At 46.5% G+C, this 25,905-nt stretch overlaps 1 protein-coding gene across 5 annotated transcripts in view; it reads left to right on the top strand.

Moving 5' to 3' along the window:
- Nucleotides 1–25,905, top strand: part of hook3 (hook microtubule-tethering protein 3) — a 61,623-nt gene that overhangs the window by 31,012 nt on the left and 4,706 nt on the right. For all 5 annotated transcript variants that reach the window (XR_006083999.1, XR_006083997.1, XR_006083998.1 and 2 more), the window contains exons 7-15: nt 1,262–1,345; nt 6,108–6,271; nt 9,297–9,437; nt 12,714–12,915; nt 14,092–14,202; nt 15,524–15,608; nt 16,588–16,657; nt 21,584–21,724; nt 24,040–24,127. Coding sequence is in view for 2 of the 5 variants with exons in the window: in XM_042326401.1 (XP_042182335.1) it covers nt 1,262–1,345; nt 6,108–6,271; nt 9,297–9,437; nt 12,714–12,915; nt 14,092–14,202; nt 15,524–15,608; nt 16,588–16,657; nt 21,584–21,724; nt 24,040–24,127 (1,086 nt within the window). In the remaining 3 variants the exon portion in view is untranslated. The remainder of the gene's footprint in view (nt 1–1,261; nt 1,346–6,107; nt 6,272–9,296; nt 9,438–12,713; nt 12,916–14,091; nt 14,203–15,523; nt 15,609–16,587; nt 16,658–21,583; nt 21,725–24,039; nt 24,128–25,905) is intronic.

Below are 25,905 nucleotides of genomic sequence, written 5' to 3' on the forward strand. Positions count from 1 at the left end.
GAAGAATCCTAGTGTGTCAGCTGAAGACTTACAGAAATCTCTGGAACATGCTAACATCTCTGCTGACGAGTCTACGATACGTAAAACACTAAACAAGAATGGTGTTAATGGGAGGACACCACGGAAGAAGCCACCGCTGTCCAAAAAACCCCATTGCTGCACATCTGAAGTTTGCAAAAGAGCAGCTGGATGTTCCACAGCGCTACTGGCAAAATATTCTGTGGACAGATGGAACTACATTTGAGTTGTTTGGAAGGAACACACAACAATGTGTGGAGGAAAACATATCATCAAAACCAACTGTAAAGTATGGTGGAGGGAGCAACATGGTTTGGGGCTGCTTTGCTGCCTCAGGGCCTGGACTGCTTGCTATCATCAACGGAAAAATGAATTCCCCAGTATATCAAGACATTTTGCAGGAGAATGTTAGGCTATCTGTCCGCAAATTGAAGCTCAACAGAAGTTGGGTGATGCAACAGGACAACAACCCAAAAGACACAAGTAAATCAACAACAGAATAGCTTCAACAGAAGAATAGTCTTCTGGAGTCGCCAAGTCAGAGTCCTGACCTCAACCCGATTTGAGATGCTGTGGCATGACCTCGAGCAGTTCACACCAGACACCCCAAGAATATTGCTGAACTGAACCAGTTTTGTAAAGAGGAATGGTCCAAAATTCCTCCTGACCGTTGTGCAGGTCTGATCCTCAACTATAGAACACGTTTGGTTAAGGTTATTGGTGCCAAAGGAGGGTCAACCAGTTATTAAATCCAGAGGTTCACATACTTTTCCCACCCTGCACTGTGAATGTTTACACGGTGTGTTCAATAAAGACAACAATAGTTTGTGTGTTATTAGTTTACGTGGATTGTGTTTGTCTGTTGTTGTGACTTAGATGAAGATCAGATCAAATGTGATGACCAATTGATGCAGAAATCCAGGTATTATTATAAAGGGTTCACATGCTGTTGTTCTTCCATTTTCTTCATCTTCCATGTATACAAGCAGTGGACACTATTTCCGTGCTTTTAGGGCCCATAATACAATTCTTCACGTTACTTTACGTGGACTGTGTTTGTCTGTTGTTGTGACTTAGATGAAGATCAGATCAAATGTTATGACCAATTTATGGAGAAACCCAGGTATTTCCAAAGGGTTCACATACTTTTACTTGCCACTGTACAATAAACATGATTTTAGTGTATCAGCATTTATTTTGAATTTTTCCATGTCAATTCTGACGTATTAGTTTTTATTTCCAGCTGAAGAAGACTGTGGAGGATCTGAACGACGCTCTAGTCACCAAGGAGGAGATCGCACAGAGATGTCACGAGCTGGACATGCAGGTTGGCCTCAAGTTTTGGTTTAATTGCTTTATGTGAACAGGTGCTCGGACTCTGACTGCATTATTGTGACGGCTACAGGTCTAGGTCATAGTTCACCATGGTGTCCTGATCATGGGCTGCAAGTTTCGACGCAATATTGTTCTGAATGTTCGTTTTAGGACTGATGGAAAACCTTTTTGTCATCATTTTAACGTCGCCAGATTGACTTTAGATGCAGTATAACGCTAGCTAGCTAGCTAGCTAATATTGAGGGGAGACCTCCAGATTTTAGCCTGCTAAAGTTAGCATTGCTAGCTATTTTTGACAAACTTCGCTAGCTAATGACAACATTGCCATCAGTCTAAAGTAGGAATTTGACGACATGCTAAATATTTGCTTACTTTAGCAACGTCATCCTATTTCCAGGTTGCTGTAGTGTAATTTACACTAAACAATCGCTAGCCTCCATCTTTTCCATTCACCTGTTCTATTCTCCTGTCTGAAATGAACCTCCATTATTCTGTGCCTTGCTTTGAAGGCCTTCCATGAACAGGAGCATCAAGATAGACTGAGGTTAGAGTGTATTGAACTAGAAAAGGGTGAATTACACCTTTAAAAAAAAAAAAAAAAAAATCCTAATTTCTCTCAGTCCTTGTCGTTTTGGCGTGTGATTTGAAAGCCCTGGATTTGCAGTCTGCTTCTATAACAGCGTCTGCTGATTTGAGATCAGGCTCCTTTTAACTGTGTCTGCGTTTCAGACAGTGTTCTAATCACTATACTGTGCACTACTGTTCACCAGAGCCTTATTGGCCAGCTGACCTGTCCACCTCAGTGCTGTGTCACCAAGCCCCACCCACCCCGCCCGCCCAGACTAATACTCCTCCCCCTTGCCCAAGTTTACTTTCTTGTACGTTACCAAGATGTTACAATGGCAGGAAGTGCTTGGTTGTTGGTCAGGGCAGGGGTGTTTTTTTGTCTCACAAAAGAGAATAGAGCTTTTAGAGAACCGTCATGCAGATGGGGATATGGGGATTTCTCCTTTACAGATGGTCATTGGGGAGTTAACCTACCTGGTGTAACAGTATAACTTTAGTCCGTCCCCTTGCCCATACCCGGGCTCGAACCAGGGACCCTCTGCACACAGACAACAGTCACCCTCGAAGCATCGTTACCCATCGCTCCACAAAAGCCGCGGCCCTTGCAGAGCAATGGGAACCACTACTTCAAGGTCTCAGAGCAAGTGACGTCACCGATTGAAACGCTACCAGCTCACACCACCGCTAACTAGCTAGCCATTTCACATCCGTTACACTGGCTGCCAACTGATAATGGACTCATTGATCCTCTATCCACCTAGGTGGAGATCCATGCATTCGCTAATACCTTTGCTAGTAAGGTAATGTGGCGGGAGAATAGTTCTTTAAGAGCTTACACTTTAGGATGTCTCTCTGGGGGCCAGAAGAAAACACATGTTTGTTGTTAAACTGGTGTTTCACAGTGAAGTAGGTCTCTGTTTTCGTGCTTTATCAGCTTCCTGTTTTGATGAAGTCCTACACTGTAGTTATAACCACCATGACTGTTTCTGAAACACAACACAAATGCTTTACTGTGTGTGTGTGTGTGTGTGTGTGTGTGTGTGTGTGTGTGTGTGTCCCACTACTACTTTTCTGAAAGCTTCTTTAATGAGGAGAATTGTGCTTACTGTGATATGTGGTTGTCTCACCTAGCTATCTGAAGATGAATGCGCTGACTATGACTGTGATATGTGGTTGTCCCACCTAGCTATCTGAAGATGAATGTACTGACTATGACTGGTCCACCTAGCTATCTAGAGATGAATGAACTGACTATGACTGGTCCACCTAGCTATCTGGAGATGAATGAACTGACTATGACTGGTCCACCTAGCTATCTGGAGATGAATGAACTGACTATGACTGGTCCACCTAGCTATCTGAAGATGAATGTACTGACTATGACTGGTCCACCTAGCTATCTGAAGATGAATGTACTGACTATGACTGGTCTACCTAGCTATCTGAAGATGAATGTACTGACTATGACTGGCCTACCTAGCTATCTGAAGATGAATGCGCTGACTATGACTGTGATATGTGGTTGTCCCACCTAGCTATCTGAAGATGAATGTACTGACTATGACTGGTCCACCTAGCTATCTAGAGATGAATGAACTGACTATGACTGGTCCACCTAGCTATCTGGAGATGAATGAACTGACTATGACTGGTCCACCTAGCTATCTGGAGATGAATGAACTGACTATGACTGGTCCACCTAGCTATCTGAAGATGAATGTACTGACTATGTCTGGTCCACCTAGCTATCTGAAGATGAATGTACTGACTATGACTGGTCCACCTAGCTATCTGGAGATGAATGTACTGACTATGACTGGTCCACCTAGCTATCTGTAGATGAATGTACTGACTATGACTGGCCTACCTAGCTATCTGGAGATGAATGCGCTGACTATGACTGTGATATGTGGTTGTCCCACCTAGCTATCTGAAGATGAATGTACTGACTATGACTGGTCCACCTAGCTATCTGAAGATGAATGTACTGACTATGTCTGGTCCACCTAGCTATCTGAAGATGAATGTACTGACTATGACTGGTCCACCTAGCTATCTGGAGATGAATGTACTGACTATGACTGGTCCACCTAGCTATCTGAAGAATGAACTGACTATGACTGGTCCACCTAGCTATCTGATGAATGTCCTGACTATGACTGGTCCACCTAGCTATCTGAAGATGAATGTACTGACTATGACTGGTCCACCTAGCTATCTGTTGAATGTCCTGACTATGACTGGTCCACCTAGCTATCTAGAGATGAATGTACTGACTATGACTGGTCCACCTAGCTATCTGATGAATGTCCTGACTATGACTGGTCCACCTAGCTATCTGAAGATGAATGTACTGACTATGACTGGTCCACCTAGCTATCTGAAGATGAATGTACTGACTATGACTGGTCTACCTAGCTATCTGAAGATGAATGTACTGACTATGACTGGTCTACCTAGCTATCTGAAGATGAATGCGCTGACTATGACTGGTCTACCTAGCTATCTGAAGATGAATGTACTGACTATGACTGGTCCACCTAGCTATCTGAAGATGAATGTACTGACTATGACTGGTCTACCTAGCTATCTGAAGATGAATGTACTGACTATGACTGGTCTACCTAGCTATCTGAAGATGAATGTACTGACTATGACTGGCCTACCTAGCTATCTGAAGATGAATGCGCTGACTATGACTGTGATATGTGGTTGTCCCACCTAGCTATCTGAAGATGAATGTACTGACTATGACTGGTCCACCTAGCTATCTAGAGATGAATGTACTGACTATGACTGGTCCACCTAGCTATCTGAAGATGAATGAACTGACTATGACTGGTCCACCTAGCTATCTGGAGATGAATGTACTGATTATGACTGGTCCACCTAGCTATCTGGAGATGAATGCGCTGACTATGACTGTGATATGTGGTTGTCCCACCTAGCTATCTGAAGATGAATGTACTGACTATGACTGGTCCACCTAGCTATCTGAAGATGAATGAACTGACTATGACTGGTCCACCTAGCTATCTGGAGATGAATGTACTGACTATGACTGGTCCACCTAGCTATCTGAAGATGAATGTACTGACTATGTCTGGTCCACCTAGCTATCTGAAGATGAATGTACTGACTATGACTGGTCCACCTAGCTATCTGAAGATGAATGTACTGACTATGACTGGTCCACCTAGCTATCTGGAGATGAATGTACTGACTATGACTGGTCCACCTAGCTATCTGAAGAATGTCCTGACTATGACTGGTCCACCTAGCTATCTGATGAATGTCCTGACTATGACTGGTCCACCTAGCTATCTGATGAATGTCCTGACTATGACTGGTCCACCTAGCTATCTGATGAATGTCCTGACTATGACTTGTCCACCTAGCTATCTGATGAATGTCCTGACTATGACTGGTCCACCTAGCTATCTGATGAATGTCCTGACTATGTCTGGTCCACCTAGCTATCTGAAGATGAATGTACTGACTATGACTGGTCCACCTAGCTATCTGGAGATGAATGTACTGACTATGACTGGTCCACCTAGCTATCTGGAGATGAATGTACTGACTATGTCTGGTCCACCTAGCTATCTGATGAATGTACTGACTATGACTGGTCCACCTAGCTATCTGATGAATGTACTGACTATGACTGGTCCACCTAGCTATCTGATGAATGAACTGACTATGACTGGTCCACCTAGCTATCTGATGAATGAACTGACTATGACTGGTCCACCTAGCTATCTGATGAATGTACTGACTATGACTGGTCCACCTAGCTATCTGATGAATGTACTGACTAAGTCACTCTGGATAACAGCGTCTGCTAACTAAATGAAATATAAAACATTTGTGAAGTGAGTTTGTTCCTGCCCTCACGTTGTTGAGAAGGCCACATAAAAGCACGTTGCCCAGTTTACACCCTCCTGTAAGAGTTTTGTAGGTTTGCGGTTTGCTTTGTTTGATTGTTTTTATTTTTTTATTATGATTTTGAAATCAATTTGTGTGTTCATGAAAAAAAAAAAAGTTTGTGTTTTATGTTTTAAGAAACATGTTGTGGTGTTTTTTGTAAAAACTGAACTAAATAGTAGATGGTTTGTTCAATGATATGAGCCTCTCGGAAATGTTTAAAGTTGACCGTATTGACGTGTTCCCCTCCCCCCCACCAGGTGGCAGCGCTACAGGAGGAGAGGGGTAGTCTCCTGGCTGAGAACCAGATCCTCATGGAGCGTCTCAACCAGTCTGACTCCATAGAAGACCTGAACAGCCCTGTAGGACGTAGACACCTGCAGCTGCAGACACAGCTAGAACATCTCCAGGAGGAGACATTCAGGTAACACTCTTAAGGTGGATGGGTGGGGAGGGATGACCGGCAAACAGGTGGTGGCCTAGCTGGTTCTCTTCCCCACCTTAAGAGCACAATGAACGACAATGAACATGTTGTGGATATGCGGTGGTGTAGGGATGTTATATGATGTAATGTTTTATCTTTAGTTCATTCATGTTGGTAATGTGTACGCCGAGGAACACAAAACCTTCTCCACTGTCCCATCTGTGGATAGGGGGGTGCTCCCTTTGCTGCTTCCTGAAGTCCACGATGATCTCTTTTTGTTTTGCTGACATTGAGTGAGCGGTTATTTTCCTAACACCGCACTCCGAGGGCTCTCACATCATCCCTGTAGGCCGTCTCGTCATTGTTGGTGATCAGGCCTACCACTGCTGTGTCATCCGCAAACTTGATGATTGAGTTGGAGGCGTTCTTGGCCACGCAGTCGTGGGTGAACAGGGAGTACAGGGGGGGGCTGAGAACACACCCTTGTGGGGCCCCAGTGTTGAGGATCAGTGGGGTGGAGATGTTGTTTCCTACCTTAACCACCTGGGGGCGGCCCGTCAGGAAGTCCAGGTCCCAGTTGCAGAGGGCGGGGTCGAGACCCAGGGTCTGTAGTCAATGAACAGCATTCTTACATAGGTATTCCTCTTGTCCAGATGGGATAGGGCAGTGTGCAGTGTGATGGCGATTGCATCGTCTGTGGACCTATTGGGGCGGTAAGCAAATTGGAGTGGGCCTAGGGTGTCAGGTAGGGTGGAGATGATATGATCCCTAACTAGTCTCTCAAAGCACTTCAGGATGACAGAAGTGAGTGCTACGGGGCGGTAGTAATTCAGTTCAGTTACCGTTGCTTTCTTGGGAACAGGAACAATGGTGGCCCTCTTGAAGCATGTGGGAACAGCAGACTAGGATAAGGATTGATTGAATATGTCCGTAAACAAACCAGCCAGCTGGTCTGCACATGCTCTGAGGACGCGGCTGGGGATGCCGTCTGGGCCAGCAGCCCTGCGAGGGTTAACATGCTTAAATGTTTTACTTACATCAGCCACTGAGAAGCAGAGCCCACAGTCTTAGGTCGCGGGCCGTGTCGGTGGCACTGTATTGTCCTCAAAGCAAAGAAGTCTAGGTCACCCTCACCCATGGGACCTCTCTGCCTGTGGGCCAGGGGTCTAGGTCACCCTCACCCAGCTGATTCAAGTGATCAAAGTTTGATGATGATGAGTTGGGGCAATAACCAAAACGTGCACTCCTTTGGGTCCCAGGACCAGTTTTGGGAAACGCTGGACAATGGGTTTCGGCGCTCATCCATTGTAGACCACTCTCCTTCTGGGGCGGGAGACCCCTCTCTTTCTGGGGCGGTAGACCAGGTAAACCCCTCTCCTTCTGGGGCGGTAGACCCCTCTCCTTCTTGGGCGGAAGACCCCTCTCCTTGTGGGACGGTAGACCCCTCTCCTTCTGGGGTGGTAGACCGGGTAGACCCCCCTCCTTCTGGGGCGGGAGACCCCTCTCCTTCTGGTGCGGTAGACTGGGTAGACCCCTCTCCTTCTGGGGCGGTAGACCCCTCTCCTTCTGGGGCGGTAGACCCCTCTCCTTCTGGGGTGGTAGACAGGGTAGACCCCTCTCTTTCTGGGGCGGTAGACCCCTCTCCTTCTGGGGTGGTAGACCGGGTAGACCGCTCTCCTTCTGGGGCGGTAGACCGGGTAGACCCCTCTCCTTCTGGGGTGGTAGACCCCTCTCCTTCTGGGGTGGTAGACCCCTCTCCTTCTGGGGTGGTAGACCCCTCTCCTTCTGGGGTGGTAGACCCCTCTCCTTCTGGGGTGGTAGACCCCTCTCCTTCTGGGGTGGTAGAACCCTCTCCTTCTGGGGTGGTAGACCACTCTCCTTCTGGGGTGGTAGACCACTCTCCTTCTGGGGTGGTAGACCCTCTCCTTCTGGGGTGGTAGACCGCTCTCCTTCTGGGGTGGTGGAACCGGTAGACCCCTCTCCTTCTGGGGCGGTAGACACCTCTCCTTCTGGGGTGGGAGACCCCTCTCCTTCTGGGGCGGTAGACACCTCTCCTTCTGGGGCGGGAGACCCCTCTCCTTCTGAGGCGGTAGACCGGGTAGACCCCTCTCCTTCTTGGGCGGGAGACCCCTCTCCTTCTGGGGTGGGAGACCGGGTAGACCCCTCTCTTCTGGGGCGGTAGACCCCTCTCCTTCTGGGGCGGAAGACCCCTCTCCATCTGGGGTGGGAGACTGGGTAGACCCCTCTCCTTCTGGGGCGGTAGACCGGGTAGACCCCTCTCCTTCTGGGGCGGTAGACCGGGTAGACCCCTCTCCTTCTTGGGAGGAAGACCGGGTAGACCCCTCTCCTTCTTGGGAGGGAGACCAGGTAGACCCCTCTCCTTCTGGGGCGGTAGACCCCTCTCTTTCTGGGGCGGTAGACCGGATAGACCCCTCCTTCTTGGGCGGGAGACTGCCCTCCTTCTGGTGTGGGAGACCCCTATCCTTCTGTGGCGGTAGACCCCTATCCTTCTGTGGCGGTAGACCCCTATCCTTCTGTGGCGGTAGACCCCTCTCCTTCTGTGGCGGTAGACCCCTCTCCTTCTGTGGCGGTAGACCCCTCTCCTTCTGTGGCGGTAAACCCCTATCCTTCTGTGGCGATAGACCCCTATCCTTCTGGGGCGGTAGACCCCTATCCTTCTGGGGCGGTAGACCCCTCTCCTTCTGGGGCGGTAGACCCCTCTCCTTCTGTGGCGGTAGACCCCTCTCCTTCTGGGGCGGTAGACCCCTCTCCTTCTGGGGCGGTAGACCCCTCTCCTTCGGGGCGTTTTCTAAGGCGCTTGGTACCCCCCCTCAACTGGAGCCGCACCAACTGGGCACAGCATCCTCTAACGACTTTCAGAATTTCATTTTGCATTAAAATCTCATGTTGAAGCTTTTGAGGTACTGTGAGTGACCTGTGAGTTTGTTTATCCACATCTGTCGTCACTGTGCGTGTTGTTGTTGTGTCAGTTTGTGTCATGTTTCTCTCTCTGGGGTGTCTGCAGAATGGAGGCAGCGAAGGATGACTATCGTATCCACTGTAGGGAGTTGGAGAAGGAGCTGACAGAGCTGAGAGGACAGAATGAAGAGCTCACATCCCTGGCTGACGAGGCCCAGACACTGAAGGACGAAATGGATGTACTCAGGTAGGAACTATACCCTAACCCCTATACCCTAACCCCTATACCCTACACCCCACCCCTTTCACCCCAACCCTTACACCCTAACCCCTATACACTAACCCCTATACCCTAACCCCTATACCCTATACTCTAACCCCTATACCCTACACCCTAACCCCTATACTCTAACCCCTACACCCTAACCCCCTACACCCTAACCCCTACACCCTAACCCCCTACACCCTAACCCCTATACCCTAACCCTCCTACACCCTAACCCTCCTACACCATAACTCCTATACCCTACACCCTAACCCCCTACACCCTAACCCTCCTACACCCTAACCCTCCTACACCATAACTCCTATACCCTACACCCCCTACACCCTAACCCCCTACACCCTAACCCTCCTACACCCCAACCCTCCTACACCCTAACCCCCTACACCCCAACCCTCCTACACCCTAACCCCCTACACCCTAACCCTCCTACACCCTAACCCTCCTACACCATAACTCCTACACCCTAACCCCTACACCCTAACCCCTACACCCCAACCTTCCTACACCCCAACCCTCCTACACCCTAACCCTCCTACACCCTAACCCCTACACCCTAACCCCCTACACCCTAACCCCCTACACCCTAACCCCCTACACCCTAACCCCCTACACCCTAACCCTCCTACACCCTAACCCTCCTACACCCTAACCCTCCTACACCCTAACCCCTACACCCTAACCCCCTACACCCTAACCCCCCTACACCCTAACCCCCTACACCCTAACCCTCCTACACCCTATCCCCCTACACCCTAACCCCCTACACCCTAACCCTCCTACACCCTAACCTTCCTACACCCTAACCCCCTACACCCTAACCCTCCTACACCCTAACCCTCCTACACCCCAACCCTCCTACACCCTAACCCCTCCTACACCCTAACCACCCTACACCCCAACCCTCCTACACCCTAACCCCTCCTACACCCTAACCCCCTACACCCTAACCCCCTACACTCCAACCCTCCTACACCCTAACCCCTACACCCTAACCCCCTACACCTTAACCCCCTACACCCTAAACCCTCCTACACCCTAAACCCTCCTACACCCTAACCCTCCTACACCCTAACCCCTACACCCTAACCCCCTACACCCTAACCCCCTACACCCTAACCCCCTACACCCTAACCCTCCTACTACACCCTATCCCCCTACACCCTAACCCCCCCCTACACCCTAACCCTCCTACACCCTAACCCTCCTACATCCCTAACCCCCTACACCCTAACCCTCCTACACCCTAACCCTCCTACACCCCAACCCTCCTACACCCTAACCCCCTACACCCTAACCCCCTACACCCCAACCCCCTACACCCAACCCTCCTACACCCTAACCCCTACACCCTAACCCCCCTACACTCCAACCCTCCTGCACACCTTAACCCCCTACACCCTAACCCCTCCTACACCCTAACCCCTCCTACACCCTAACCCCCTACACCCTAACCCCTCCTACACCCTAACCCTCCTACACCTTAACCCCTCCTACACCCTAACCCCTCCTACACCCTAACCCCCTACACCCTAACCCCCTACACTCCAACCCTCCTACACCCTAACCCCTACACCCTAACCCCCTACACCTTAACCCCCTACACCCTAACCCTCCTACACCTTAACCCCCTACACCCTAACCCTCCTACACCTTAACCCTCCCTACACCCTAACCCTCCTACACCCTAACCCTCCTACACCCTAACCCCCTACACCCTAACCCTCCTACACCTTAACCCCCTACACCCTAACCCTCCTACACCCTAACCCTCCTACACCCTAACCCTCCTACACCCTAACCCCTCCTACACCCTAACCCCTCCTACACCCTAACCCCCTACACCCTAATCCTCCTACACCCTATCCCCCTACACCCTAACCCCCCTGCACACCCTAACCCTCCTACACCTTAACCCCCTCCACCCTAACCCTCCTACACCCTAACCCTCCTACACGCTAACCCCCTACACCCCTACACCCTAACCCCTCCTACACCCTAACCCCCTACACCCTAACCCCCTACACCCTAACCCTCCTACACCCTAACCCCCTACACCCTAACCCTCCTACACCCTAACCCCTCCTACACCCTAACCCCTCCTACACCCTAACCCCCTACACCCTAACCCCCTACACCCTAACCCCTCCTACACCCTAACCCCCTACACCCTAACCCTCCTACACCCTAACCCCCTACACCCCAACCCTCCTACACCCCAACCCTCCTACACCCTAACCCTCCTACACCCTAACCCCCTACACCCCAACCCTCCTACACCCTAACCCTCCTACACCCTAACCCTCCTACACCCTAACCCCCTACACCCTAACCCCCCTACACCCTAACCCTCCTACACCCTAACCCCCTACACCCTAACCCTCCTACACCCTAACCCTCCTACACCCTAACCCCCTACACCCTAACCCCCTACACCCTAACCCCCCTACACCCTAACCCCCTACACCCTAACCCCCTACACCCTAACCCTCCTACACCCTAACCCTCCTACACCCTAACCCCCTACACCCCAACCCTCCTACACCCTATCCCCCTACACCCTATCCCCCTACCCCTAACCCCCCTACACCCTATCCCCCTCTACACCCTAACCCCTACACCCCAACCCTCCTACACCCTAACCCCCTACACCCTAACCCTCCTACACCCAACCCCCTACACCCTATCCCCCTCTACACCCCAACCGTCCTGCACCCTAACCCCTACACCCCAACCCTTCTACACCCTAACCCCCTACACCCTAACCCCCTACACCCTAACCCTCCTACACCCTAACCCCCTACACCCTAACCCTCCTACACCCTAACCTCCCCTACACCCTAACCCTCCTACACCCTAACCCTCCTACACCCTTACCCTCCTACACCCTAACCCCCCTACACCCTAACCCTCCTACACCCTAACCCCCTACACCCTAACCCCTCCTACACCCTAACCCCCTACACCCTAACCCCCTACACCCTAACCCCCTACACCCTAACCCTCCTACACCCTAACCCCCTACACCCTAACCCCCTACACCCTAACCCCCTACACTCCAACCCTCCTACACCCTAACCCCCTACACCCTATCCCCCTCTACACCCTAACCCCCCTACACCCTAACCCCCCCTACACCCTAACCATAAGCATGTAGTGGTCCACTAGTTTGCAGCCCACTGGCAGCGCTACAACGTTTTGTATAGACACTAACCCTTAGCTTGTGTTTGTGTCACACAGACACTCGTCAGACAAGGTGTCCAAGCTGGAGGTCATGGTGGAGTCGTATAAGAAGAAGCTGGAGGACCTGGGAGATCTGAGGAGACAGGTCAAGCTGTTGGAGGAGAAGAACACTCTGTACATGCAGAACACTGTCAGTCTGGAGGAAGAAGTACGCAAGGCCAACACCACGAGAGGACAGCTGGAGTCCTACAAGAGACAGGTATGGGTAGAGACTGAACACCACTACACACACACAGAGAGACAGGTATGGGTAGAGACTGAACACCACTACACACACACAGAGAGACAGGTATGGATAGAGACTGAACACCACTACACACCACTACAAACACACAGAGAGACAGGTATGGATAGAGACTGAACACCACTACAAACACACAGAGAGACAGGTATGGATAGAGACCGAACACCACTACACATCACTACAAACACACAGAGACAGGTATGGATAGAGACCGAACACCACTACAAACACACAGAGAGACAGGTATGGATAGAGACTGAACACCACTACAAACACACAGAGAGACTGGTATGGATAGAGACTGAACACCACTACAAACACACAGAGAGACAGGTATGGATAGAGACTGAACACCACTACAAACACACAGAGAGACAGGTATGGATAGAGACCGAACACCACTACACACACAGAGAGAGACAGGTATGGATAGAGACCGAACACCACTACACACCACTACAAACACACAGAGAGACAGGTATGGATAGAGACCGAACACCACTACAAACACACAGAGAGACAGGTATGGATAGAGACCGAACACCACTACACACCACTACAAACACACAGAGAGACAGGTATGGATAGAGACCGAACACCACTACAAACACACAGAGAGACAGGTATGGGTAGAGACCGAACACCACTACACACACACAGAGAGACAGGTATGGATAGAGACTGAACACCACTACACACCACTACAAACACACAGAGAGACAGGTATGGATAGAGACTGAACACCACTACAAACACACAGAGAGACAGGTATGGATAGAGACCGAACACCACTACAAACACACAGAGAGACAGGTATGGTTAGAGACCGAACACCACTACACATCACTACAAACACACAGAGAGACAGGTATGGATAGAGACCGAACACCACTACACACCACTACAAACACACAGAGAGACAGGTATGGATAGAGACTGAACACCACTACAAACACACAGAGAGACAGGTATGGATAGAGACCGAACACCACTACAAACACACAGAGAGACGGGTATGGGTAGAGACTGAACACCACTACACACACAGAGAGACGGGTATGGGTAGAGACTGAACACCACTACACACACACACAGAGAGACAGGTTAACATACTGTCCTTGTTGTCCCCAGGTGGTAGAGCTGCAGAACAAGCTGTCTGAGGAGTCTAAAAAGACAGACAAGATGGAGTTTGAATACAAGAGACTCAAGGAGAAGGTGGACTCTCTCCAGAAAGAAAAGGATGTAGGTGTTACAATGGTTCATTTCACTTTACAGTACTGTACAGAACTACAGGACAACATTGACTTTACAGTACTGTACAGAACTACAGGACAACATTGACTTTACATTAAGGGTACTTCAGTACTACTATAGTGTACAGAACTACAGGTCAACATTGACTTTACATTAAGGGTACTTCAGTACAACTATAGTGTACAGAACTACAGGTCAACATTGACTTTACATTAAGGGTACTTCAGTACTACTATAGTGTACAGAACTACAGGTCAACATTGACTTTACATTAAGGGTACTTCAGTACAACTATAGTGTACAGAACTACAGGTCAACATTGACTTTACATTAAGGGTACTTCAGTACAACTATAGTGTACAGAACTACAGGACAACGTTGACTTTACATTAAGGGTACTTCAGTACTACTATAGTGTACAGAACTACAGGACAACGTTGACTTTACAGTACTGTACTTCAGTACAACTATAGTTTACAGGTCAACATTGACTTTACAGTACTGTACTTCAGTACAACTATAGTTTACAGGTCAACATTGACTTTACATTAAGGGTACTTCAGTACTACTATAGTGTACAGAACTACAGGACAACATTGACTTTACATTAAGGGTACTTCAGTACTACTATAGTGTACAGAACTACAGGTCAACATTGACTTTACAGTACTGTACTTCAGTACAACTATAGTTTACAGGTCAACATTGACTTTACATTAAGGGTACTTCAGTACTACTATAGTGTACAGAACTACAGGTCAACATTGACTTTACATTAAGGGTACTTCAGTACAACTATAGTGTACAGAACTACAGGACAACATTGACTTTACATTAAGGGTACTTCAGTACTACTATAGTGTACAGAACTACAGGACAACGTTGACTTTACAGTACTGTACTTCAGTACAACTATAGTTTACAGGTCAACATTGACTTTACAGTAATGTACTACTATAGTTTACAGGACAACATTGATGATGATGATATTTGGCACTGTTCTGTTATGTAACATGGAGCTTCATTCTCCCTTTCTCTCTCTCTCTCTCTCTCTCTCTCTCTCTCTCTCTCTTGCTCTCTCTCTCTCTCTGTCTCTCTCTCTCCCTCTCTCTCTCTCTCCCTCTCTCTCTCTCCTCTCTCTCTCTCTGTCTCTCTCTGTCTCTCTCTGTCTCTCTCTCTGTCTCTCTCTGTCTCTCTCTCGCTCCCTCTCTCTCTCTGTCTCGCTCTCTCCCTCTCTCTCTCTCTCTCTGTCTCGCTCTCTCCCTCTCTCTCTGTCTCTCTCTCTCCCTTTATCCCTCCCTCCCTCCAGCGTATGAGGTCAGAGAGAGACTCTTTGAAGGAGACCATTGAGGAGCTGCGTTGTGTTAAGGCTCAGAAGGAACAACTCTCTACAGGTGAAAAACAGACACACTCCCATCGTGTATCCCCTTGTTGAACTGTGTATCTGTGTATCTCCTTGTTGATCTGTGGATCTGTGTATCCCCTTGTTGATCTGTGTATCCCCTTGTTGATCTGTTGATCTGTGTATCCCCTTGTTGATCTGTGTATCCCCTTGTCGATCTGTGTATCCCCTTGTTGATCTGTGTATCCCCTTGTTGATCTGTTGATCTGTGTATCCCCTTGTTGATCTGTGTATCCCCTTGTTGATCTGTGTATCCCCTTGTTGATCTGTGTATCCCCTTGTTGATCTGTTGATCTGTGTATCCCCTTGTTGATATGTGTATCCCCTTGTTGATCTGTTGATCTGTGTATCCCCTTGTTGATCTGTGTACCCCTTGTTGATCTGTGTATCCCCTTGTTGATCTATGTATCCCCTTGTTGATCTGTGTATCCCCTTGTCTGATCTGTGTATCCCCTTGTTGATCTGTTGATCTGTGTATCCCCTTGTCTGATCTGTGTATCCCCTTGTTGATCTGTGTATCCCCTTGTTGATCTGTGTATCCCCTTGTTGATCTGTGTATCCCCTTGTCTGATCTGTGTATCCCCTTGTTGATCTGTGTATCCCCTTGTTGATCTGTGTATCCCCTTGTTGATCTGTGTATCCCCTTGTTGATCTGTGTATCCCCTTGTTGATCTGTGTATCCCCTTGTTGATCTGTGTATCCCCTTGTCTGATCTGTGTATCCCCTTGTTGATCTGTGTATCCCCTTGTTGATCTGTGTATCCCCTTGTTGATCTGTTGATCTGTGTATCCCCTTGTTGATCTGTGTATCCCCTTGTCGATCTGTGTATCCCCTTGTCTGATCTGTGTATCTGCTCACTTGACTTGTAGCTACTTGCAGCAGTGCTGTCTTTGGTCTAGTTTGTTTATATTCATGTCCTTACGGTGCCTCTAGTCTGTTTTAGTAGAGAGTTGTGTTGTGTGTCTCTCCAGGCATGGTTCCACTCGGCAGTAACGAGGGCTCTGATTCGCTGGCTGAAGAGATCATCACCCCAGAAATCCGGTATGATTTGTTGAACGCCCAGACTGAATCATGCGTATTACATTCACCCATAATGCAGCTCACACCATGTTTACTTTCGTCCAACAGGCTCTGTTTTGCAGGGAGGAATGAAATCGGTTGAGTCATAACTAGCATGTGTGTTCTTTAACTACCTCCGGTCCTCACACTGACATCTGTTATCATACTTTATCAACATTTCAAAGATTAGTGCTCTGTTTCCGATCCCCATATGTGTATATAAACCCTTATCAAGGCTCATTGACTTTATGTGATCACTTCAAAGACGTTCTTTACACTAAACCAATTAGACCTCTTCTTCTCTGGCTGTTTCTCCTCTCGTCGATTTGACATACTCCGCTCGGCACAGCCAGATGCCTTCAAGGCTTTTTCTGTTTTGTTCCGTCTGCTTTGTATAAGGCTGATGAGTGGCCTGGCTGGGTAATGTACTATGGACTGAGAGTTATGCTTGTTAATTATGTAATGTTCAGTATGTCTCCAGATCCTTCAGAGTTACATCAGTTTTGTTCTAGCTGCTTTCCATGAGCTATGGAATGGCATTCCCTGCTGCTAGTGTTAGTGTAGCATAGCTCAGTCTAGTGGCTGGAATCACAGCTAGCGTTAGCGTAGCGTAGCTCAGTCTAGTGGCTGGAAACACAGCTAGCGTTAGCGTAGCGTAGCTCAGTCTAGTGGCTGGAAACACAGCTAGCGTTAGCGTAGCGTAGCTCAGTCTAGTGGCTGGAAACACAGCTAGTGTTAGCGTAGCATAGCTCAGTCTAGTGGCTGGAAACACAGCTAGTGTTAGTGTAGCATAGCTCAGTCTAGTGGCTGGAAACACAGCACAGCTAGCCGGATGTGATGCAGCCTGGATTCGAACCGGGGACTGCAGCAATGCGATGCAGTGCCTTAGACTGTTTTTATATGTCGCTTGTTTGTATCAATTGCAGACATTGGCAAACTTTGTTCTGAAGTTTTTGATGGAATCATGTTGTCTGTGTATCCATGTTCATCGGAGATCTTCTGTGTATAAAGAAAAGCAGCGTTTTCAAGTGCAACATTAACAATGATGGTTTTGGGGAAACAGCTCAGAGATTTAACGATAATCCTTTTTTCTATCCCTTAATTTACCAGGTCAGTTGACTGAGAACACATTCTCATTTACTGCAAAGACCTGGGGAATAGTTACAGGGATGAATGAGACAATTGAAGAAGCTGTGGATGATTAGGTGACCGTGATGGTATGAGGGGACGGGAATTTAGCCAGAACACCGGGGTTAACACCCCTACTCTTACTATAAGTGCAATAGGATCTTTAATGACCCCCCCCGTTTAACACCACATCTGGGCAATGTCTGCCCTGGGGAATTGGGCTATTTTTGTAGAAAAGAGTGCCTCCTACTGGCCCTCCAACACCACTTCCAGCAGCATCTGGTCTCCCATCCAAGGACCGACCCTACTTAGCTTCAGAGACAGATTAGCAGTGGGATGCAGGGTGGTAATGCTGCTGACTATGAAGGTTTTAACAATGAACTTCGGTTGCTTTTGGGAAACCGGGCCCTGGGCTGTCTGGTCCTAGTGGACAAAGCCTGACTGACACTAAATCATTTGTGTGTTTTGTTCCAGAGAGCGTCGGATTTTTGTTTATTTTTATTAGGATCCCCGTTAGCCGACGCCAATGGTGACAGCTAGTCTTACTGGGACACATATGAACAAAAACATTACAGACAAAATACTTGACAATTTACATACATTTAAACAACATGCAGTGTGTGTGAGTGTGCTTTTATCAGTGGAGTGGGGGCGTGGCTTAGTGGGGGCGTGGCTTAGTAGTTTACATACATTTAAACAACATGTAGATGTTGAAGCTGTATAATAGCTAATGTTACTGTGTTAGATAGTAACATGTTATTGTCTGTCTCTGTGTGTTACCGTGTTAGACAGTAATGTTGGTAATCGTGTTAGACAGTAATGTTGGTAATGTGTTGGACGGTGATGTTGGTCATGTGTTGGACGGTAATGTTGGTCATGTGTTGGACGGCAATGTTGGTCATGTGTTGGACGGCAATGTTGAAAATGTGTTGGGTGGTAATGTTGGTAATGTGTTGGGTGGTAATGTTGGTAATGTGTTGGACGGTAATGTTGGTAATGTGTTGGATGGTAATGTTGGTAATGTGTTGGACGGTAATGTTGGTAATGTGTTGGACAGTAATGTTGGTAATGTGTTGGACAGTAATGTTGGGAATGTGTTGGACGGTAATGTTGGTAATGTGTTGGACGGTAATGTTGGTAATGTGTTGGATGGTAATGTTGGTAATGTGTTGGATGGTAATGTTAGTAATGTGTTGGATGGTAATGTTGTTAATGTGTTTGGATGGTAATGTTGGTAATGTGTTGGACGGTAATGTTGGTAATGTGTTGGATGGTAATGTTGGGAATGTGTTGGATGGTAATGTTGGTAATGTGTTGGGCAGTAATGTGTTGGATGGTAATGTTGTTAATGTTGGTAATGTGTTGGACAGTAATGTTGGGAATGTGTTGAACGGTAATGTTGGGAATGTGTTGAACGGTAATGTTGGTAATGTGTTGGATGGTAATGTCGGTAATGTGTTGAACGGTAATGTTGGTAATGTGTTGGATGGTAATGTTGTTAATGTGTTTGGATGGTAGTTGTTAATGTGTTTGGATGGTAATGTTGTTAATGTTGGTAATGTGTTGGACAGTAATGTTGGGAATGTGTTGAATGGTAATGTTGGGAATGTGTTGAACGGTAATGTTGGTAATGTGTTGGATGGTAATGTCGGTAATGTGTTGAACGGTAATGTTGGTAATGTGTTGGATGGTAATGTTGTTAATGTGTTTGGATGGTAGTTGTTAATGTGTTTGGATGGTAATGTTGGTAATGTGTTGGATTTTAATGTTGTTAATGTGTCGGATGGTAGTTGTTAATGTGTTTGGATGGTAATGTTGTTAATGTGTTGGATGGTAATGTTGGTAATGTGTCGGATGGTAATGTTGGTAATGTGTTGGACGGTAATGTTGGTAATGTGTTGGACGGTAATGTTGATAATGTGTTGGACAGTAATGTGTTGGACGGTAATGTGGTTAATGTGTTGGACAGTAGTGTTGGCAATGTGTTGGACAGTAGTGTTGGTAATGTGTTGGACGGTAATGTGTTGGTAATGTGTTGGACAGTAATGTGTTGGACAGTAATGGTGGTAATGTGTTGGATGGTAATGTTGGTATTTGTGTTGGATGGTAATGTTGGTAATGTGTTGGACGGTAATGTGTTGGACAGTAATGTTGGGAATGTGTTGGACGGTAATGTATTGGACGTTAATGTTGGTAATGTGTTGGATGGTAATGTTGGTAATGTGTTGGACGGTAATGTGTTGGACAGTCATTTTGGGAATGTGTTGAACGGTAATGTTGGTAATGTGTTGGATGGTAATGTTGGTAATGTGTTGGATGGTAATGTTAGACATGTGTTGGATGGTAATGTTGTTAATGTGTTTGGATGGTAATGTTGGTAATGTGTTGGATGGTAATGTTGGTAATGTGTTGGACGGTAATGTGGTTAATGTGTTGGACAGTAGTGTTGGTAATGTGTTGGACGGTAATGTGTTAAACAGTAATGTTGATAGTGTGTAAGACAGTAGTGTTGGTAATGTGTTGGACAGTAATGTGTTAGACAGTAATGTTGGTAATGTGTTGGATGGTAATGTTGGTAATGTGTTGGATGGTAATGTTAGTACATGTGTTGGATGGTAATGTTGTTAATGTGTTTGGATGGTAATGTTGGTAATGTGTTGGATGGTAATGTTGGTAATGTGTTGGACGGTAATGTGGTTAATGTGTTGGACAGTAGTGTTGGTAATGTGTTGGACGGTAATGTGTTAAACAGTAATGTTGATAGTGTGTAAGACAGTAGTGTTGGTAATGTGTTGGACAGTAATGTGTTAGACAGTAATGTTGGTAATGTGTTGGATGGTAATGTTGGTAATGTGTTGGATGGTAATGTTGGTAATGTGTTGGACGGTAATGTTGGTAATGTGTTGGATGGTAATGTTGGTAATATGTTGGTAATGTGTTGGACGGAAATGTTGGTAATGTGTTGGACGGTAATGTTGGTAATGTGTTGGACAGTAATGTGGTTAATGTGTTTGGATGGTAATGTTGGTAATGTGTTTGATGGTAATGTTGATAGTGTGTTGGACGGTAATGTTGATAGTGTGTTAGACAGTAGTGTTGGTAATGTGTTTGACAGTAATGTGTTAGACAGTAATGTTGGTAATGTTTTAGACTGTACTGTAGGTCATTTGTTGGATGGTAATGTTGGTTGTGTGTTGGACAGTAATGTTGGTAATGTGTTAGAGAGTAATGTGGGTAGTCTTAGAGAGTAATGTGGATAATGTGTTAGACAGTAGTGTTGGGAATGTGTTGGACGGTAATGTTGGTAGTGTGTTGGACAGTAGTGCTGGTAATGTGTTAGACAGTAATGTTGGTAGTGTGTTAGACAGTAGTGTTGGTAAGGTGTTAGACAGTAATGTTGGTAGTGTGTTAGACAGTAGTGTTGGTAAGGTGTTAGACAGTAATGTAGGTCATTTGTTGGATAGTAATGTTGGTAGTGTGTTAGACAGTAGTGTTGGTAAGGTGTTAGACATTAATGTTGGTAATGTTTGGACATTATTGTGCTGGACAGCAATGTAGGTAATGTGTTAGACAGTAATGTGGATAATGTGTTAGACAGTAATGTAGAAAATGTGTTAGACAGTAATGTAGAAAATTTGTTAGACAGTAATGTGTTAGACAGCAATGTTGATAATGTGTTAGACAGTAATGTAGGTAATGTGTTAGACAGTAATGTGGTGGACAGTAATGTAGAAAGGTGTTAGACAGTAATGTGGATAATGTGGTGGTCCTGTGTTCCAGAGAGAAGCTGATCAGACTGCAGCATGAGAACAACATGCTGAAGCTGGCCCAGGAGGGTTCTGATAATGAGAAGATCGCTCTGCTGCAGAGTTTACTGGAGGACGCTAACAGTAGGAAGAACGAACTGGAGACAGAAAACAGGTGCACACTACACACTATACACTACACACTATACACTATACACACTATACACTACACACTATACACTACACACACTATACACTATATACACTACACACTATATACACTACACACTATACACACTATACACTATACACTACACACTACATACTATATACACTACACACTATATACTATACACTATACACTATACACTACACACTACATACACTACACACTATATACACTACACACTATACACTATACACTACACACTATACACTACACACTACACACTATACACTATACACTATACACTACACACTATACACTACACACTATATACACTATACACTACACACTATATACACTACACACTATACTATATACACTATACAGTACACACTATACACTACACACTATACACTATACACTACACACTATATACACTACACACTATATACACTACACACTATACACACTATACACTACACACTATACACTACACACTACACTATACACTACACACTATATACACTATACACACTACACACTATATACACTACACACTATATACATTATACACTACACACTATATAGTACACACTATATACACTACACACTATATACACTACATACAGTACACACTATACAGTACACACTATACACTATACACTACACACACTATACACTATATACACTACACACTATACATTATACACACTATACACTACACACTATATACACTACACACTATACACACTATATACACTATATACACTACACACTATATACACTACACACTATACAGTACACACTATATACACTATACACTATACACACTATACACTACACACTATATACACTATACACACTATACACACTATATACACTACACACTATACAGTACACACTATACACTATACACACTATACACTACACTATACACACTACACACTATACACTACAAACTATATACACTACACACTATACACTACACACTATATACACTACACAATATACACTACACACTATACACTACACACTATATACACTACACACTATATACACTACACAATATACACACTACACAATCTACACACTACACAATATACACACTACACAATATACACACTATACACTACACACTATATACACTACACACTATATACACTACACTACACACTATACACACTATACACTACACACTATATACACTATATACACTATACACTACACACACTACACACTATATACACTATACACTACACACACTATAAACTATACAATACACACTATACACACTATACACACTACACACTATACACACTATATACACTATACACACTATACACTACACACTATACACTACACACTATACACTATATACACTACATACACTACACATACTATACACTATACACTATACACTACCCCACTATACACTACCCACTATACACTATACACTACACACTATACACTACACACTATACACTACATACTATACACTATACACTACACACTATACACACTACACTATACACACTATACACTATACACACTATACACACTACACACTATACACTACACACTATACACTACACACTATACACTATACACACTATACACACTACACTACACTACACTACACACTATACACTATACACTATACACTATACACTACCACACTATACACTATACACTACACACTATACACTAAACACACTATACACTACATACTATACACTATACACTACACACTATACACACTACACTATACACACTATACACTATACACACTATACACACTACACACTATACACTACACACTATACACTACATACTATACACTATACACACTACACTATACACTATACACACTATACACACTATACACTATACACACTACACTATACACACTATACACTATACACACTGCACACTATACACTAAACACACTAAACACACTATACACTATACACTACACACACTACACTATATACACTACACACTACACACTATACACACTATACACTATACACACTACACACTAAACACACTATACACTATACACTACACACACTACACTAAATACACTACACACTACACACTATACACACTCTACACTATACACACTATACACACTACACTATACACACTACACACACTACATATGTCTATGTCCTTGTGAATACCAAATCCTATTTTCTCTAAACCTAGTTCTAACCCTAATTGTAACCCCCTGCACACACACACACACACACACACACACACACACACACACACACACACACACACACACACACTGAATGATGGTGACTGTGTGTGTGTTCCAGACTGGTGAACCAGAGACTGATCGAGGGTCAGAGTCAGGTGGAGGAGCTGCAGAGGAGTCTTCAGGAACAGGGCTCCAAAGCAGAGGATGTGAGTACCACTAAACTGATCTCAGATCAGCCTCTCAGACCATCTCACCTGCTGCTGTTTAACGAGATGGCACGGTTTATTACGTTACAACGATCAGAACAACTGTTGAAGAACTGGAAACTACAGAAACGGTCATCCTGGGGGTGTTCACATTAAACTACACAACACCCTGTCATCCTGGGGGTGTTCACATTAAACTACACAACACCCTGTCATCCTGGGGGGTGTTCGCATTAGATCCGGTGAAAGGAGATGGCTCAGTTCATTCTCTTATCTGGCTCTTTTACCCAGAATACATTTTTTCCCGATGAGAAAATAAAGCTACAAATGTTTACTAATGTTAGTCTGTTTCGTTGTCCTCATATCAACCCATAAACTGCATGGATGTGTTATGTGTCACTAACATTCTAACACTGTGTGTGTGTGTGTGTGTGTGTGTGTATGTGTGTGTGTGTGTGTGTGTGTGTGTGTGTGTGTGTTCTCTCGGTTGTCGTCTGTGTAACATCACTCATGTTGTACCGTTGGAAAGGCATTGATTTACCCGGCCAACCTATCCTGGTTGAAGGTTAGAGGTCGTGTGTGTGTGTATAGAGCTCTCCTGATTGGATAATGGAACTGTCATCGATGACATCAGCAGGAAGAGTATTGTGTGTGTGTGTGTGTGATGACGTAACCGCCTCCTGTCTTTGTCTCCTCACTGCATGACCAATCTAACTGAAATGCTGCTCCCCCCTCACTCTCTCTCTCTCCCCCCTCACTCTCTCTCTCTCCTCACTCTCTCTCTCTCTCTCTCTCCCCCCCTCACCCTCTCTCTCTCCCCCTCACCCTCTCTCTCTCTCTCTCCCCCCTCACCCTCTCTCTCTCCCCCTCACCCTCTCTCCCCCCCTCACCCTCTCTCTCTCTCCCCCCTCACCCTCTCTCTCTCTCCCCCCTCACCCTCTCTCTCTCCCCCCTCACCCTCTCTCTCTCTCTCTCCCCCCTCACCCTCTCTCTCTCCCCCTCACCCCTCTCTCTCTCTCTCTCTCTCCCCCTCACCTCTCTCTCTCACCCTCTCTCTCCCCCTCACCCTCTCTCTCTCTCTCTCCCCCCCTCTCTCTCTCTCTCTCTCTCCCCTCCCCTCTCTCTCTCCTCTCTCTCTCTCTCCCCCCTCACCCTCTCTCTCTCTCCCCCCTCTCCCCTCTCCCTCTCTCTCTCTCCCCTCTCCCCCCTCTCCCTCTCTCTCTCCCCCCCCTCTCACTCCCCCTCTCTCTCTCTCCCCCCTCTCTCTCTCTCCCCCTCACTGCCCCCCTCTCTCTCTCTCAATCCCCTCTCTCTCTCTTCCCCCCTCACCCTCTCTCTCTCCCCCTCACCCTCTCTCTCTCTCCCCCCCCTCACTGCCCCCTCTCTCTCTCAATCCCCTCTCTCTCTTGCCCCCCCCCTCTCTCTCTCCCCCTCACCCCTCTCTCTCTCTCCCCCCCCCCTCTCTCTCCCCCCCCCTCTCTCTCTCTCCCCCCTCACCCCTCTCTCTCTCTCTTGCCCCCCCTCTCTCTCTCCCCCCTCACCCCTCTCTCTCTCTTGCCCCCTCTCTCTCTCTCTCTCCCCCCCCCTCACCCCCTCTCTCTCTTGCCCCCCTCTCTCTCTCAATCCCCTCACCCCCCTCTCTCTCTCTCCCCCTCTCTCTCTGTGGGTCCCTGGTTTTGTCCTGTATTAAATCACCCATCCTCTCTCTCTAACCCTGCTTCCTCCCTCAGGTGATTGTAAGTATGGCTTGGAGATCAATCCCAGTTAGACTCCTTCAC

The sequence above is a fragment of the Oncorhynchus tshawytscha genome, linkage group LG09 (assembly GCF_018296145.1).
Source record: "Oncorhynchus tshawytscha isolate Ot180627B linkage group LG09, Otsh_v2.0, whole genome shotgun sequence".
Taxonomy (NCBI): domain Eukaryota; kingdom Metazoa; phylum Chordata; class Actinopteri; order Salmoniformes; family Salmonidae; genus Oncorhynchus; species Oncorhynchus tshawytscha.